General features: G+C 42.6%; 1 protein-coding gene across 9 annotated transcripts in view; it reads right to left on the bottom strand.

The window, feature by feature from the left end:
* VPS13D (vacuolar protein sorting 13 homolog D) overlaps positions 1 to 19,198 on the bottom strand; it is a 252,478-nt gene that overhangs the window by 103,456 nt on the left and 129,824 nt on the right. For all 9 annotated transcript variants that reach the window (XR_009345222.1, XR_009345221.1, XR_009345223.1 and 6 more), the window contains 5 exons: positions 14,906 to 15,069; positions 13,426 to 13,534; positions 10,953 to 11,132; positions 9,238 to 9,354; positions 8,108 to 8,257 (listed from right to left, as the gene is read on the bottom strand). Coding sequence is in view for 6 of the 9 variants with exons in the window: in XM_059136730.1 (XP_058992713.1) it covers positions 8,108 to 8,257; positions 9,238 to 9,354; positions 10,953 to 11,132; positions 13,426 to 13,534; positions 14,906 to 15,069 (720 nt within the window). In the remaining 3 variants the exon portion in view is untranslated. The remainder of the gene's footprint in view (positions 1 to 8,107; positions 8,258 to 9,237; positions 9,355 to 10,952; positions 11,133 to 13,425; positions 13,535 to 14,905; positions 15,070 to 19,198) is intronic.

Here is a 19,198-nt window from a genome sequence, read left to right as displayed (position 1 = left end):
AGTCTCTCAGCTTTTCCCCATTGAGAATATTTGCTCTGGGTTTTTCATAGATGGATTTTATAAAATTGAGGAATGTTCTCTCTATCCCTATACTCTGAAGAGTTTTAATCAGGAAAGGATGCTGTATTTTCTCAAATGCTTTTTTGGCATCAATTGAGAGGACCATGTGGTTCTTCTCTTTTCTCTTAGAAATTTGTTCTCTATCACACTGATTTGCGAATGTTGGACCACCAGGGATAAATCCCACCTGGTCATGGTGGATAATCTTTTTAATGTGCTGTTGGGTCCTATTAGCTAGGATCTTGTTGAGAATCTGGACATCCATATTCAAGGTAATGCTGGCTTCATGGATAGTCTGGAAGTTCTCCTTCTGTTTCTATTCTTTTAAACTGCTTTAGTCTCCTATTATTTCTTCTTAGAATGTTAGGTAGAATTCCCCAGAGAATCCATCAGGTACTTGACTCTTGTTTTTTGATTATGGCTTCAATCTTGTTACTAGTTATTGGTCTATTCAGGTCGTCAATTTCTTCCTGTTTTGGTCTTTGAAGCTTACAGGTTTCCAGGAATGCATCCATTTCTTCTAGGTTGCTTAGTTATTGGCATATAGCTGTTGATAATAATTTCTGATGACTGCTTCTATCTCCTTGGTGTTAGTAGTGATCTCCCGCCTTTCATTCATAATTTTATTAATTTGGGTCCTTTCTCTCTTCTTTTGGATTAGTCTGGCCTATGGTTCATCGATCTTACCAATTCTTTCAAAGAAGCCACTTCTAGTTTCAAGGATGTGTTCTACCATATCTCTGGTTTCTAATTCATTGGTCTCTGCTCTAATCTTAATTGTTTCCCTTCTCATGCATGGGATAGGCTTAATTTGTTGTTGATTCTCCAGTTCTTTAAGGTGTAGAGAGTTTGCATATTCGGGATTTTTCTATTTTTTTGAATGAGGCTTTGCTTTGCTATGTATTTCCCCCTTAGGACCGCTTTTGTTGTATCTGATATGTTTTGGACTGATGTGTTTTCATTTTCATTGGTTTCTATGAATTGTTTAAGTTAAGTACCTGTTTGATTTCCTGGTTGACCCAAACATTCTTGAGCAGGATGGTCTTTAGCTTCCAAGTGTTTGAATTTCTTCCAAACTTTTTCTTGTGATTGAGTTCCAGTTTCAAAGCATTATAGTCTGAGACTATGCAAGGAATAATCTCAATCTTTTGGTATCAGCTGAGATTTGATTCATGACCCATATGTGGTCTATTCTGGAAAAAGTTTCACATGTGCTCAAGAAGAATGAATATTCTGTTGGTTTAGGGTGAAATGTTCTGTATTTACCTATGGGGTCCATCTGGTCCAATGTGTCATTCAAAGTTCTTATTTCTTTGTTCATTTTCTGCTTAGGTGATCTGTCTATTGCTGAGAGTAGAGTGCTAAGATCCCCTACAATTAATGTATTATTATCCATATGTTTCTTTATTTTGAATAACAGTTGGCTTATGTAGTTGGCCTTTTCCATGTTGGGGGCATAGATATTTAAAATTGTTAGATTTTCTTATTGGATAGACCCTTTAAGAATGATACAGTGTCCTTCTGTATCTCTTACTAGGGTCTTTAGCTTAAAATCTAATTTGTCGGATATGAGGATTGCCACCCTACCTTTCTTTTGCAGTCCATTGGCATGAAAGATCAGTCTCCATCTCTTCAATTTCAGTCTAGATGTCTCTTTAGGTTCAAAATGAGTCTCTCATAGACAGCATATGGATGGGTCTATATGTCTTTTTATCCAATCTGCAACCCTATGCCGTTTCATGGGAGCATTTAGGCTGTTCACGTTGGGAGTGATTATTGAAAGGTGTGTTTTTATTGTTATCATGTTGCCTGTGAAATCCTTCTTTCTATAGATTGTCTCTGTAAATTTCTATTCTATATCACTCTTAGGGTCTTTCTTCTTTTATAGAACCCCCCTTCGTACTTCTTGCAGGGCCAGCTTAGTGGTCAAATATTCTTTCAGTTTTTGCCAGTCTTGGGAGCTCTTTATCTCTCCATCCATTCTAAATGACAGCCTTGCCAGATAAAGTATTCTCAGCTGCATGTTCTTCTCATTTAGTACCCTGCATATATCTTGCCAGACCTTTTTGGCTTGTCAGGTTTCTGTGGACAGGTCTGACGTTATTCTGATGTTCCTCCCTTTGTATGAAGGAATCTCTTCCCCCTAGCAGCCTGTAAGATGTCTTCTCTGGTTTTAAGATTCACAAATTTCACTACCACATGCCTGAGGGTTGGTCTGCCCTCTTTAATCTTGGAGGGGGGAGTTCTATTTCTAGGACATGATGCTTATTTCATTCTCCAGATTAGGGAAAATCTCAGCTAGGATTTGCTCAGCTATATCTTTTAGTCCTTTCTCTCTCTCTACCCCCTTAGATCCCAATAATTCTGACATTGGATCATTTCATGGCATCATTTATTCCTCTAATTCTGTTTTCATGGATTCTAAGCTGTTTGCTCCAGGCCTCCTCCTGATCCTTCTTTTCTATCAGTTTATCTTCTAGATCACTAATTCATTCTTCTGCCTCATTTACCCTAGCTATTGGAGTATCTAGATTAGATTGGATCTCATCAATAGCATTTTTAAGTTCTGCCAGATCAGCTCTCACTTCTGCCCTCAGAGAATCTATGTTGCCATTAATGTTCTTCTCCAACCTAGCTATAATCTGCATAACTGTTATCCTGAAGTCTAATTCCAGCATTTTGCTTATAACCATATCTATTAGTTCAGTGGCAAAGGTCACAATCTGAATTTTTCCTATGTTGCGGGTTCCTCCTCCTAGTCATTCTGGTGAGAGGTGGTTGAGGGAATGTACAGAGTCCAAACTCTGTTGAACACAACCCAAGCAAGATGCACCCATTTTATAGGGCCCTTAGGGTTGTCGGCCTCTTGTTCTTCCAGCCTGTCTTCTGGGGGAGGGGCCTGCTGTGCTGTTACTCAGGCAACCCTGTTTAGGCAGAACTGCCCTGCCCCCTATTGGGGGGACGGGCTCAGTGAAAACTGGTTTTGGGGGCTTTTGTTCTCTGGCAACTTTCCCTGGCAGCTTTCAGTGTCTCTTCTGAGAGTCAGAGCAGAAGCGATTGTGCCCAGTCCTCTGTCTCAGCATAGAGCGAGTACAGTCTGTTCTCCAGAAAGCCCTGCAGGCCACACTGACTCGGTTTTTGTCTGTGCTGCTGAACACCCCAGCGTCCTGGGTTGTGTGCCCCACAGCAGCACTCCCAGCCCTTGCCCTTGCCCTTTGTGCTTCTAAAACCATCAGCTACCCCCAGTTCACATGTGCACCCCCGCAGCTCCAGGTTTCAGTCCAATGGGCTACCCTAAAGTCCTTTCCCCACAGCTACTGGTCTGGTCTGCAAGTCTGTGCCCAGGCCCTAGTGTGGGAGGCTTGTGCGCTCCTGTGTTATTTCACCTTTCTGGCGCCAGCGCTTATGGCGGCTCTCTCCCTCTTCCGTTTATCTTCTGGTATCTGCCAGCAGAATCGCAGCTCCCTGCTTCATACCTCAAATCCAGCCGCCAGAGATATTCTGTTGGTATAGACCCTGAGATATCTTCTTACATCTCAGGCTGATATCCTGGGTGGTCAGAGTGGTCTGGTAGATATCCAGCTCAATTCAGGAGACCAACTGAAATAGGGTTCTCCTACTCCTCCGCCATCTTGGCCCCTCCTTGAAATATTCTACTATAATTGTGTACTTGTCCATTTCTTCTTTCAGTGCTATCAGTTTTTGCTTCCTACACTTCAAAGCCCTGAGATCAGGTACATAAATAGCTGCGATCATGATGTGGTCCACATACGCTGTCACTCTCAGCATTAGATAGCTGCGATCATCATGTGGTCCGCATACACTGTCTCTCTCAGCATTAGGACATTACCTTCCTTATTCCCAGTAATACGCTTTGCTCTGTAATTGATTCTGACAGGAATCTAGCCATTTCCACTTTCTTATGACTAGTTCTAGCTCAGTATGTCTTTTTCCATTCTTCTCTTTTAACCTACTGTGTCTTTATATTCAATGTGTTCCTCGGAGGCAGCATGTAATTGGATCTCGCTTTATACTCCAGTCTGATCACCTGTGCCTTTCCACTGGAGGTCCTTATAGCATTCACATTTATTTAATTGATACAGTTCAGTTTGAATGACTCTACCATCTTGTTATTTGTTTTCGATCGGTCTCATCTGTTCTTTCCCATGTTTTCCCACTTTTTCTGCCTTCTCTTGAGTTGTCCATCTTCTCCTTCTGTTGGACTATTAGTTGTAGCTCTTTGTTGCTTTAGGATTTCTAGTATTCATCTTTAACTTACCAGTTTATGTTCAAATGACAGCATACTACCGAGCGCATAAGAACACTGTAGTTAACGTATTCCATTTCTTCTCTCCAAACTTGATGCTATAGTTGTCATTCACTTTACTCTAACATCTTATAGGCTCTAAAATACAGTACTATCAGTTTTGTCTAAGCAGTTGATTCTCTCTTAAAGAAATCTAAATAATTAGAAAATATTCTCATTCACCTGTGTATTTATCATTTCAGGGGCTCATTCCTTTGTGGAGAGCCAGATTTCCACCTGCTCCCATTTCCTTCTGCCTGAATGATGTTACTTAACATTTTTTTAGCATGAATGTGCTGGAAGTGAGTTCTTTTAGCTTTTGTATGTCTAAAAACATTTCTATCTCATTCTTTTATTAGCTTTTGAGGCTTTAATGTAGAGATGATTTCTGATAAGGCTTTTACACATACCGAAAGTAGCATCCAGGCCTCCTTCCTTTAAAGATCTTCAGAGACTCACAAGAACTACAGATTTGAGGTTTGCAGTTACCATCCAAGGAGGATGAAAATTCAGTGACTTCCCCAAAATAATTAACATGAAATTACAAGTCCTAATTATTCTTATTTTCTTTTTCACAAAACGCCCTATCAAGTTTTAAAAAGACATAAAAAAGCACTTTTTAAAAATTTAAGATAAGCCTTTTAAAATATAAAGTAAGACCACGAAGCAGTGTGACAGGTTTTCTTCTGTCACTTGTAAACTCTAGAGAAGACAGTCCTCAGAACCCTAGAAGTCTGTGGAAATCTCTTCATTTACAAAATCAGGATAAACGGCATCCAGCCAGGAGTCAAGGGATCTGGGTTTCGGCTGTCATCCTGCACAGAGCGATCCTGAAAAAGCTTCCCAACTTCTGGAGAGCGGAAGCCCCGTCACAGGATGAAAGGGGCTGACTGAGGTCATCCCGAAGAACTCTTCCAGCTCTGTTATTTTGTAATGCAAGCACGTTCCAAGCTACTTGGGGTCAGGGATGTTAGAATCTATTTTGAACGTACAGTACTTTTAAAATTCCTACTTCTTTTTTGAGTCTTGTTCTTAAATTTATTTTTTTTCAAGTTCTTCCATACACAAAAATATATTTTCCTATTTAACAGCCTCTTCATTAATAGCAGTTAAAAGTCTTCTCAGGGCTCCTGGGTGGCTCAGTTGTTAAGTACCCACCTTTGGCTCGGGTCATGATTCTGGAGTTCTGGGATTGAGCCCCGCATCGGGCTCCCTGCTCAGTGGGAAGCCTGCTTCTCCCTCTCCCACTCTCCTTACTTGTGTTCCCTCTCTCACTATGTCTCTGTCAATTAAATAAATAAGTAAAATCTTTAAAAACAAATAGAAACAAAAGGCTTCTCAAGGATGTATTTCTCATAACTTGCTTGTATTTATTTATTTATTTATTTACTGGGGAGGGGGTGCTGCTTTAATTTCTCCAAGATCTCTTCTGCAGTTGTGGAGGCCACCACTTTTCCATGAGATTGACCACCCTTAACTAAAACCACGTCACTCTCCCTGAGCTCCAGGACATTCAAAGGTACCAACAGAGCTGGGCATTAGCCTCTCCTTCTGACAGGGCTGGGGGGAGGGGGCTGCGATGACCACACTAACAGCTTCCACCATCACGTTTATTAGAGCATTTTGTTTGGACCCAGGTTTAGCATGGATGGCTACGGTGACACAACATGTAGGATCAATCACCATAGGACCTAAGGGAGGAACTGGTCTTCCTGGCTCCTTGCTCTGATTCTTACCCCTGTTGATCACACCAGCTTTCTTAGGCATCTCAGCACCTAATGGGAGCCAGGCGGAAGCTCCGTTCCGTGTCCCGACATAAGCCACCTCAGCCCTCTGCCCAGCCACAACAACCCTGCCAGGGAACTGGGCAAAGGTGATTCACCCTTGCTTTTGAAAGATATATTTGCTGGGCATAGAATTCCAGGTTGATGGTTATTCTTCCTTCCAGTTCTTTAAAGACATTACTGTCTTCTCTTCTCGCTCATATCATTCCCAATGAGAAGTCAGCTCTCATTCTCACTTTTTCTCCTGGCACATGACAAGTATTGCTTAACCTGGATAACTCATCACTGCTTTTGAGTAATTTAATGATGATGTACCTTGGTGTAGTTTCCTTCATGCGCATGCAAGCATGTGTTTCTGTTCGTGCTTGAGCTTCTATCTGTGAGTTTAGTTTTCATTAAACTTGGAAAATTTATGGCCAAGATTTCTTCAAATACTTTTTATATGCCCTCCTCTCACTCTTGGCCTTCAGGGACTCCAATTATCCACATGTTAGGTTGCTTGAGGGTGTCCTGTAGGTCACTGATGCTGTTTTCTTTTTATGGATTATTTTCCCCTGAGCATTTCAATTTGGACAGTTTTCATTGCTATGTCTTCAAGTTCACTAATCTTTTTTTTTCCTGTACTGTGTCATCTGCTATTCATTGAAAGCAGTGTGTTTTTCATTTCATTTTAATCTCTAGAAGTTTGAGTTTCTCATATCTTCTATGTGTCTACTTAACTTTTTGAACATGTACAATGCAGTTATAGTAACAGTTAATGTCCTTCTCTGAAAATTCTAACATCTGTGTTAGCTCTGGGTCCATTCAACTGATTATTCTCATTATATATTGTGTTTTCCTGCCCCTTTGCACACCTGGTAATTTTTGACAGGATGCCAGAGATTGTGAATTTTACTTTGTTGGGTGCTGGGTATTTTTGCATTCCATTAAATCCTGAGCTTTGTTCAGGGATATAGTTAAATTACTTGGAAACAGATTGATCCTTTCAGACTTTGCTTTTATGATTTGTTAGGTGGGTCTGGAACAGTGCTCAGCCAAGGGCTAATTATAGTTCACTATGAAGGCAAGATTTTTTGGAAGACTCTTCCCAATGTTACATATGTTATTAGTGTTTCTAGTCTGGCTGGGGGAACAAAGCCCATCCCCAGCCCTGGGGAGCAGCAGATGCTGTCCCTGTGAGATCCTCGTGGATGGTTCAGATGGTAGTTTCCTTACATGCAGCACCGATCTGTCCTCTGCTGAATGCTCACAGAACCCCTCCGGAGATCTCCCGAGTCTGCTTTCTGTGCAGCATGCTCCTCCCAGGTACGCCGCCCCATGAAACTCTAGATGCCTCGGTCTCCAGACTCTCTGCCTGGCCTGTTCAACTCATTCACTCTACTGGGCTCTCTCTTCATCTCCCCTCTCAGTGCCATGGCCTGGAAACTTTCTCAAGGCAGTCAGCTGAGGTGAATGCAGGGCTCAGTTTTTTTGTTTTCCACCTCTCAAGGGTCACTGTCTTTCAGTGCCTGATTTACAGGGCCTTGAACCTATTGTTTCCTTATTTTATCTGGACTTGGGGGCTGCTTCAGGTAGGAATCTGGTTCCCTATTCGTACACTTTGGCCGGAAGCACAAGTCCAGTTCTCTTACTTTTTTCTCCCTGCAGTGAACTTCAATTTCTCTAATGATGGTTCAATGATTTCCTGTTACTTTTTCCTATTGGCGAATGGGGAACCAGGGTCCACTTTCTTCCATGCCATTTGGACTAAATCGTCTAAGTCACTGGCTACTATACAGAAACACTGGTGAGACAAACATAGATGGCAACAATTATTTTCATAGAATAATTTTTTGAAGTCCATAATAAGATATCTCCACCAGAGCATTAGTGTTTTTAGGACACCAAACACTGGATCTGGCTGGGTGTTCAGCAAGAACACAAGAAGGTTTAACAAGCTCTGAACTGCCCCCATTACCTGCACATCCTGTATGCTCAGCTCAAGCATGTGACTTGTTGCCAGCTGTGTGTAATGCACATTGATTCCTGTAAGACTTGCAAAGACCAGTTCTTCTGGGACTTTATTAATTAAGGACAACCCAATTCCACCTTCTAACTTCACAAGCACCTGAAAGAAAACCAAAATACAACCCAGTTTAAACAGAGGGCAAGGTACCTAGGAGAGTGCAGGGAAACATGTGGCTTTAAATCCCTCTGCTTCACCCCTGAGCAGGTGCAAACCACTTATCCAACTCTGGTCTCTCATTAGGCACCGTTCTCTCTAGGCTCAGTGCCCACCCCTTCCAGAACTCCAAAATGATATGATATGATAATACCTCTCTCGGAGCACTGAACACATTCTGCATTTCATTATAGGAAAAGACCTGTTTGAGAATCTTTCTCCCTGTTTGGGATGCAAGCTTTTAGTATGCTATTCACTGGACTTCCATAATATCCGACACAGTGCTTTACATGTAGGTCCTTATTTTATTTTTTTTAAGTTACTAAATAAATACCCTATAAGTATATGTCTTTTTTTTTTTTTAATTTTATTAATTTGACAGAGAAAGAGAGAGCACAAGCAAGGGGAGCAGCAAAGGGAGAGAGAGAAGCAGGTTCTCCGCTGAGCAGGGAGCCTAATGCCGGGCTTGATCCCAGGACCCTGGGATCATGACCTGAGCCAAAGACAGATGCTTAACCAAGCCACCCAGGTGCCCTAGTGTATGTTTTCATGTTCACCTCATGTTCCTTTTCAAACTCCACTTTCTAACACCCAAACAAGGGAGAGAGGAAGAAAGATGACAAGAGAAAACTGGGGGCCCTCAAAAAACCTAGTTTGCTTATTCCTGACCTTGTATAAATTTCAAAGTTTGATTTTCTTTCTTGTTATCTTACTTTCGTACACTATCACATTCTGATTCAATTTTAGCTCTCATTTAATTAATAAATTCACACATTCATGTTGTGATGACATAAACACCATAAGGCAACAGCTGTATTTAGAATTCAGAGGGCAGAGAGAAAAGAGGTCTAAAACTGAGAAAACCATAGAGCAAAGTTCTAAAAAACTAATAATAAAGAAATGAATTTACAATACTTAAAACTTACTTCCAGTTCCTGCTCTGTGTCTGGATTCTTTAATTTCTGTACCTCTTGCTCGGTAACGGGAAGTTCATCCATTTCATATGATGAACGGTCACTTTTCCGTTGGGAGAAATCTGTTATCTGAAGTCAAATAAAACACTGTTGTAAGAGGGCTCATACTTCCACAATGAAACCCATTCCATACCAACTGTGTAGGTCAAAAGTCACGATGTGCTCAATAATCCTATGGAAGTTAATGGTTTCAGAAACGCTGCCAAATAAGACTTGGGTAATAATGAAGTAAACTTGGTTGTAAGTCTACAGGGCCAAAGTCAAGTTACAGACCTCGAGAGCATCATACGGGGCACTAGGCATCTACAGGTGATCTAGAATTATTGGTCAAGTCCAAAAGGACAAACCTTAAGATCACTACATTCAAAGTTTGCCTGAAAAGAAGGGTGCTTTTATAAGAGGGATTGTGGATTATGAGACACTGCCCGGGAGAGGTCACTGTCACACACCACCTGCATCTCTCCTTTCCCTCAGCCCTCTAATTACACCAGGCCCTGACAAACCTGTATCTCCAGCACAGATCTCTCCCCTGAGCACCAGACCCACATTTACAGACTTCTAGACATTTTCACGTAGATAGCATATACTAACAAGTCCCAAACTCCTCATTCCTTGACCCCTCATTGCCAGAGAAAAACCACAAAATTTGCAGTATGTGTCAGACTTTAAATAATCTGGCCCCTGCTTCTGTCTCCAGCATTAACTCGGAGCACGCTCTCTGTGCCCGTTGGGCCACTCCCTTTCAACTCCAGGTCTTCGACTTATCAACTTCCCAAATCCTACATCATTTCTTCATTATGTTTTTTGCTTACTATTTGTTTACTCCTTCAAAATGAGAGTTCCCAGACCGCAGGGGGTTTTGTGTGTTTGTTCAGTAGTCTGTGCTCAGTACCAAGAACCTCGCTTGGCTCTAGTAAGTGCTCAGTAAAAAACTGCTGAGTGAACACTCTTCTCATTAGCACACAGCCCCTTCACCTTCCCTGGTGATCTGGCTAACTCCTCTCGGTCAACCTTCAGATCTCAGCTTAAATATTACTCCTCTCAGGAAGCCTCCAAGTCTGGGAATACGAATCCTTCCTGTATATTCTGCAGACCACCCTCCACTCCTGCTTTCACTACACAGTACGGTCATGGTCTGACCCAGGACTTCAAGCATCTTGTCGTTAATATATCCATTAAAGATTTAATACTATATAATGACTGATAATAATAATATGTACCATTCTTGGCATTGCCCTCTTTAACTCTCTTATCTTTTTCTACTATCATCTTATTATTATTATTTTTTTAAAGATTTTATTCATTTATTTGACAGACAGAAATCACAAGTAGGCGGAGAGGCAGGCAGAGAGAGAGAGGAGGAAGCAGGCTCCCTGCTGAGCAGAGAGCCCGATGCGGGGGCCCGATCCCAAAACCCTGGGATCATGACCTGAGCTGAAGGCAGAGGCTTTAACCCACTGAGCCACCCAGGCGCCCCTCATATTATTTTTTATACTTCAATTCTTATCACAACTTTGTGAAGTAGGTCTTACCCCTATTTTCTAAACAAGGGCATCCTAGTCTCATAGCCAGCATACATGTCTCAATAAATATTTGTAGAATGACTAACCAATGTGTGGGGGGAAAGCACAGTGAGATTCACATCAGTTCTTATGATAAATAATCACCTGGAGTGCTCTGGTCGGCCCATCTGGGATGACTCGGATAGATAACATTCCAGAACCAGGCCTCATTTTTTGGTTGATAAACTGTTGTTCAGGAGGAACTGGCCCCAGAAGCTCCATGGAAGTGTCAGGACCAAGAACAACTTCAGCTCCATCAAACAAACCGGAAAGCCCTCCTTTGGCCTAAAAGGATAAAGACATGAAAGCAAAGAGAAAGGAACTGACTTTGACAACGTAACATGTCATCTGAAGCAAGTTATCAAATTTAAATTCTCTTTTGAAGGGTCATGATCAATTTTTAACAAAGCATTTACTGTTTCTTCAGCTTTACTGAAGATGAAAACCAGGAGGATTACCTGGGCAAGACAGAAAGTTATGCTACAGGAATTTAGGGAATTCTGAGTAAGAATAGAGTATATTGGTTTACGAGTAACTTCTAGTCATTAAAATAAGCTTTTAAAAAAGTATCAAAACCCTATTTCTCTGAGTATTCTCATTCAGGTTTGGTTAAAAAACTAAAATATCAGCCTTCCAATAAGGAGCAAATTCTAGAGCTGAAAATCTCGGTAAAGAGACCGACGGTTGGACAGTGAGCTCAAATATTCAAACGATGGCGCCTCTTCTAAAATGAAACAGAGCAGCGAATGCCATCTGAAAGCCAGCTACTCAGACCTTTGGAGGAAAGTATCTTCTTGCTATCTGCCCCAAACAAAACGGAAGTCAACGGGACCATGTCTATGGGACAGCAGATACAGGGCTAGAGAAGATAATAGCTAGTGTGTCTTGATCCCCTTTGTTAATTTTTAAATACTGAGTAATGAAAAGGAAACTCTGAGCTGGGTTTACAGAACAGATTTCAACACGGAGAAAGCTTTCTACGACTGTTGTAAGTTCGGAAAGAAAGTACATACACAACCTTCTCAGGGCAGTGGTGTCAGATGGTTAATGCCTTCGGTTACTTTATTTAGAATAATAAGAGCAAAACAAGCTTATTTCCCTAACCAAAGCACACCCTGCTCAGCTGAATACTGTTATTATGGCGTCACTCACAACCACAGAAATGATAAACTGGATTCAAGAAACAAAAAACACCAGCAAAGGATGGGGGCGGGGGTCTGCTCTACAAGAATCCGAATTCCATGGGCTTTAGGAACAAACCGGAAGGGAAGTCTGCGGAAGTCCGGGTCAGACCCGGGGCCCAACAATTACAACGTGCCCTCTCTTGCCTCCAGAAGCCCGAACTGTATTGTTAATTCAAAATCACAAATCCATACCAGATGTGTGCTTCATAGAAGTAAGCGGCCTGGCTTTGACAGAAAAAGCTCAGGGCAAGGGAGATAAAAGAAAATAAATCTCACCAAACAGCAGGCAGAGGCTCCTTCCAATTTTGCTCATTGCCCTGGTGAACAACCTCCCCCTGTGGAGGGCCAGCCTGGTGTCCACCAGGGACAGACATGCTAAGGGTCCTCTAAGCTGGGCCCTGATGCCATCACGTTTACCTTTTGGGTCAAGCCCTGGGCTGAAGCAGAAACTGTCACGTCATTCAGCGATATGCCCAAACCTCTGTGACAACTTCCTGCCCCAATCACTCCAGATCCAGGGTCTTCCTTCTGGCCTGAAGCCAGAAGAAGGGCAGAAAATCCAAACTCCTGGTCATTTTCTAAACATGTGAACATTGCTTATGAGCAATGATTTATCATGAGATAGACTGGCAGAGGGCAGAGGAAACTGACCAGCAATCTTCATTCTGACATTCGCTACAATAATTAAACGCTTATTTGGGCACCACTAAGAATGCAGAAATAAACAGAATCTAGAAAACGCAGCTGGAACACATCACGGAAGACTGTTGTAGATATTGGATAATTGATTGAAAAAAGATTGTTGTAGATATTGGATTAATTCTACAGGTCTAAAATTAATCCACGTAACTTAGCATTGGGCTTTTAGCCAGCATTTTTCTTTCTTTCTTTTGAAAATTACATAGGTAATTTTTTTTAAAGCTTTTATTTATTTATTTGAGAGAGAGTGAGTGAGCATGAGTGGGAAGGGACAGAGGGAGAGGGAGAGGCAGACTCCCCGCTGAGCAGGGAGCCCATTGTGAAGCTCCATCCCAGGACTCCGGGGTCACGACCCGAGCCGAAGGCAGATGCTTAGCCAACTGAGCCACCCAGGTGGCTCATACAGGTAATTTAGATCACCAAAGAAAAATAATCCAAGACCTAGAAAAAAGGTCCCATTACCTACAGACAACATTCCCAACACATTTCTCATATACCACCTCTAAGAATATTATCCCTGTAAATACACACAGATGCACAATAGGAGTTCCTTGACCTTCTGGACTATAATGAAACAATGCATACTCGCTCTGTAATGATCTCCCCCTTCCAGTGTATTTATCTTAATTGAGACTTGGCTTCAAAGAAGGTTCAAGCACTCCTTGCTGCAGCTGAGGGCGTCAAGCACTACTGACCTGGACAACCAACCCGTGCAGCCCACAGGTCAGTTTTCCTTCCCGGAAACTCCACGTCTGAGTTGTGCTTCGCCTGCGATCCGGCTTGCGTAGCATCAGTGGCTCGTATCTGCAACACAGGGACATGCAGTGAGTCTTCAAGTCGAGTATGTGAGGCCTAAACAGAGTACTGGGGTCAGTTTTGCTCTTCTTTCTTCCAACATCTTCCCTCCTTAAAACCCAATGGGCGAGCAGCCCGAATCCCATGGCAGCGAGGTGTCTCTTCATAAGCAAAGAGGAATAAGGCAAAATGGGAAGCATCAAACAGGGGGACACAAAGGAGTATCAGTACTTTTAAGGATTCACAACAGCTGTAATAATCTGGTCCCTGCCTTTCCACAGTGAGCAGCTATCACGCAGTTTGAGAAGGGCTCTCCACTAAATAGATCAGAAAATATTTTCAAGAGGGTTTTGTTCTATTTAATTCCCAATTACCTTTATTTTATGTCGGGTTTTCATGTGAAGTCATGTAAAGTCCTTTTGGAAGTAAGTAAGGTATCAACTGGGAAAAAATATACTGACTGCATAAAGAAACTAACGCACAGGCAAGTCAAATAACTTATTTGTCCCCGGTAACCCATTCAAACCTAAGGAGTTGGTCATAAAAACACATTTGATTATTCTCTTAATAGTTTATTTCTGCTTTTGAAATATTTAACAAGAATTCTTAAAAAGAGGGGCACCTGGGTGGCTCAGTGGGCTAACCCTCTGCCTTTGGCTCAGGTCATGATCTCAGGGTCCTGGGATTGAGCCCTGCATCAGGCTCTCTGCTCAGCAGGCAGCCTGCTCCACAGCACCCCGCTCACCACCCCCCACCTCTGCCTGCCTCTCTGTCTACTTGTGATCTCTATCTGTCAAATAAATAAATAAAATCTTAAAAAAAAAAAAAAAAACACAACGAATTCTTAAAAATATTTTTAAAAACCTGCTCATTTCTAGGGAGGAATGGAGAGTAGAGATTTGGTGGGAAGAGAAAATTCATTTTTTCATATCCTTCATATTGTTTGACTTTTTTTTTAACACCTGCATGGGCATTTCAACAATAGCCTAACAAAAATAAAATAAAGACCCAAAATTTGTATTTAGGAACGTGACAGATCTCATACTAAAGAAAAATACAAATATAAAAATACAAATTCTCATGGGGCACCTGGGTGCTCAGTGGGTTAAGCCTCTGTCTTCAGCTTAGGTCATGATCTCAGGGTCCTGGGATCCAGCCCCGCATCGGGCTCTCTGCTCTCTCAGCAGGGACCCTGCCACCCCCTCTCTCTCTGCCTACCTCTCTGCCTACTTGTGATCTCTCTGTCAAATAAATTAATAAAATCTTTTTAAAAAATACAAATTCTTACTTCATTTACAGGCTTACTTTTTGGTATGTATCTCCACTGAAATGGGAGTTTGGAAGCAATGGGCTGGCATCAAAAGTTATCTGGAAAAGTACCTGTTGTCAGTTACTGCCGCAAGACCAGCGATATCCAAGATGGCGGAGCCCTCGGGGGAGCGGGCTGCGGAGGGCTTATTGGGGTTGTGAGGCACCGAAGATCCCTCGTGGGCCAGCATGCCCGTGCCGGTCATCCTCCACAGTTGGGAGCGCTTCCCGGGCTCCTGGGGGCAGAGAGACACACGGACACAGAAAGCCGTTACAGGCAGAGCCAAACTTCAGGTATGGATGCAAGAGCCTCACACGAGGGCTACGTTCTCAAGCAGAAACTACAGTCAAAGACATTTTCCATATTATACACAAGCTTAATTCTAACTTCCACTGTTGTCAATCCCGAGCTACACTTAGGATGAAACACGCTAACTCTTGAACCAAACATTACAAATAATATATATTTTAAGGATGTATTTTTTTCATATACTTAGTATTTTCTGAACAAACTAGTGAGTTGAGGTTCAGTCCAAACTCCATTAGCTGCACTGCTAGGGTAACTGCTGTCCCAGATGGTGACCCTCGGGTGCACTTACCTTCGAGAGGGATCCAATTATATAAAGTATATATGATAGTCTTTATATTTGATCACTGGTAATCCTCATAACTGGCAGACAACCAGAATTTACCAGATGTCTTCTCCCTTTCCGTGTTTATCATGAAAATACAACTATATTGATGGTTTCTAATTCATAAGCTGATTCTATTCAAATATAAAGTTGACTGAATTCAAAGGTTACACTAAGTTGACTGCTATTAATTCTAAATATAGTTTCTCCTTTGGAATGTTTTATAAACAGCTCTTGGACTTCCAGATCAATCCATGGAAGTCTATAAAATCCATTATATTCAAGAAGTAATAAGAATAATAATACTTATTGAGAATTTACATGTGCCAGTCACAGATCCATGGGATTTACATGTAGTAACTCACTTAACCCTTAAAACAATCCAATGACATATATCCCATTATTACCTTTACTCACAGGTGAGAAAGTTACAGCTCAGTGAGATGAAGAAACTTTGGTGTAGTCACATAACCATCAGGTGGAGGGGTGAGGATTTTATTTCCACAGCCTGATTTCAAAGCCAACAGCCTTAACTACTTCGCTCACGGGCCTAACGCAACCCAGATATTCTAGGCCAGTAGCCCCTCACCTCTAGAAGGCACTCCAGCTAGCCCTGTCAGGATCACATCCACTCTCACCGGCCAGGAGCTCCTCCACAGCAACAAACCCTTGTAGGGACCACACACGGGGTGCTGAGGACCAGGCTGCCCCTATCTAAAAGCTTCTGCACGACATCCACAGAGTCAAAACTAATGAAGTTCTATGAACACCAGCGTCAAAGGCCAAGATCCGAAGTCCAGCTGCACCAATTAGCAGCTGAATGACCTCAGACAGGTCACTAAACCTTGCAGAGCCTCTGTTTCCTGATCTGTCCAAGGGAGAAATGAAGCTATTATAGGGTTCCTGCGGTAAGTGTAACAAACAGAAGGCACTTGGCCCAGGGCAGCCTCGCAAAATGTTTGCTGTGTTAGGATGACTATGGTTCTTTGCCTGGCACTTTACATACCTCATCTTAGTTGATTCTTCTCACGAACCTGTTAGATCAGTAAGAAAGTGAGGCTCCGTGAGGAATGTGAAACACCAGACATCATCTATCTTTAAGGGGCAAAACCAAAAGATGAAGCCAGAAAGATATGATGCTCTTTCTCCTGTGTGCTTGCTAAGAGAGGACACTGAGCTGCACACCTGCGGCCCCCAAGTGCTCACTTCTCTGTTCGTGGTGAGAGCGCACCTCGATCCTCGGTGCCAAAGCCAGATGGAAAAGCAGCTCAATTATCCTGCAGCTGTTCCAGATTGGGAATCAAAGCACAGATGCTGGAGGAAATCAAGTTTTCATACATGGATTCCTCTACTGTCTGCCCTTACACGTAGACTCATCAGAATTGGAAACTACCAACACTTCCATTTTAAAATCTGAGATGTACCATTCTCCTTCCAGTTCCGTTTCCCAGTTCCCTCACAATTTAGCCCCAAAACCTTGAGATGACACTGAGGAAGACAGAAGTCCATGGGGACTGTGATGGTGGGTGGGAGGGGGCTTTGGGGGAGGGCAGCCCACAGTGTGGTGTTGAAGCCCAAGGTTCGTGATGATCCGTACCAAGGGACGGGAGGCTGGAAGCTTAGTGTGGGCTGTCAGAGACCAAAAGAGGTGAGAAGAGCATTCCTGCGAGGGGTAGGGGCCGAAAAGGGTGCCTGCTGTCGAGGATGTGGCGATCGGAGGCCAAGCCAGATCGCAGGGTGTGCTTACACAGGCGATAGGGCACCACTCTGGAGACAGAAGACTGGGTTACATTCAGAGGAAGTGATCGAATTAGTAAAGATGTTCTTAGTGCTGGACAAGGGACTTACAAATATGGAAAGGGAGAAAATTAGGATGAATTTGTGATGTTGGACTGTAATCAAAAATATCAGAGTGAACTGCTAGTTCTTAAAATACAGAGATCTAGAAATATGCAGAATATATAAATACATAAAATGTGTACATATATGCATTTATACTCTGTACATATACATACCTATGTATGGGTGCAGGCTTGGGTGCAGGCACGTGTACGTATGTGTACACAGGCCGTGCGCACAGAAAACCCCTAGCTCTGTCCCCCGGGGGGAGCCTGGAAAGGACATCGCAGTAGCGATGAGTGCACCTAGTGTACGTGTCTTAGCTTTCCAACTTCCACTCTCTGCTAGGAGGGGTCAGGGCTCCTTGAGAAGGACAAATTCCAGCATGCGGCAGGAAAGTATAGCATAACCTGCTGTTAGTAAGTACGGACGTGTTCAGGGAATGAGGGGCATATGCCAAAAGGACACCCAAGAAGAAAGAACTCCCACTGACCGAATATGGGGACTGAGCATAAATATATTCTGACGGTAACCGGTAACCCACTGAAGAAAAGAGGAATCCATCGTGACAACATACACTACGCTACGAACCACACTGACACCCCTGCCCCAAGTTCTTATGTTAGAGACCTACTCTGAAATGTAGATGGTATTTCAAAATGGAAACCTTGGGTGATAATTGGGTTTAGATCAGGGCATACGGGTAGAACTCTCCTGATGGAATTAGCACCATTCCAAGGACAGGCACCAACGAGCTGGCTTTCTCCCCGCCTTCCCCTTAGACTCTCTGCCATTGGAAGACACGGTGAGAAGGCAGAAGTCTACAAGCCAGGAAGCGGGCCCTCAGCAGAAAACCGCATGGCCAGCACCCGGATCCTGGCCATCCCAGCCTGCAGGAACTGTGAGAAATGAATTCCCATGATTCCAGTCTTCCAGTCTATAGCATTCCATCATGCGAGTCCAAGCCAATACACATACATAATGCACAGAAAATCTGATGAGGATCAGGATGTCTACAGAGTCTCCAAGTACCTGTCCACAAAGTATTTACTAAATGCAAGGGAAAGAGAGAAACTTTGCTTCACAATCCAGAACCACCTTCATCAAGTGCTGAAGATAACATCAGCAGTGACAAGACAAATCGAAATCACAGCATCCCTTCTACAGAATTACTGCCTGTTTTTCTCTGAGTTTGAGATTCTTTCAAAATAAAAGTAAAAGGACAAAAGCTAACCAACCAACCAAGGACCCAAGATGTCAGACTTCCTACTCTTGGTTTCCAGTTGAAGAGCAGAGGACCATTTCCTAAGGCTAATTCTTGGAACAGAGCCTAGTTTGGGATGTCCGTGTAACTCATTTACACCTACTCTCCTACGCACCATTTTCCATCCCCATCAAAGGAAATTAACAGCAGTAAAAATGTTATATAAATTATAATATCTTTTTCAAAACGTTTTTTTCCTACCTCATTAAAAAAAAGTCTGTTTTTGTCTGCTTCACAGTCACCCAGCCCTTGGAAATTAAATTATTTATCATTCCTCTTCTGCTGATCAAACCCGCGCTCAAACCCCAGCTGGCAAATCACCTTACTTCTGACTTTGTCTCCTTTCGTGCTAACATGCTCATCAGCTTGAACATTCTTGGAAAACCATCTGACAACATCATTTCCAAGGGCTCTGCCATTTTTTTCGATTCACTTGATTTCTGTTGGGCTTGCTGCTTTTCATTTTTAGATTACTGCTTTTCAAAGTTTTTCTTCTTCAGAATTCCCAATAAAAGCCTCCAGACCTTCCAATTACTTTCAATTAGTATGCCTCACGATCTCTTTAGTCATCACCAGTCCCAAATCTTGATTCCAAAATGCATCTCACAGATAGGCATAGCCTTCCACAAA

This window comes from Mustela lutreola, chromosome 10 (genome assembly GCF_030435805.1).
Source record: "Mustela lutreola isolate mMusLut2 chromosome 10, mMusLut2.pri, whole genome shotgun sequence".
Taxonomy (NCBI): domain Eukaryota; kingdom Metazoa; phylum Chordata; class Mammalia; order Carnivora; family Mustelidae; genus Mustela; species Mustela lutreola.
This window is presented reverse-complemented; position numbering and strand designations above follow the sequence as displayed.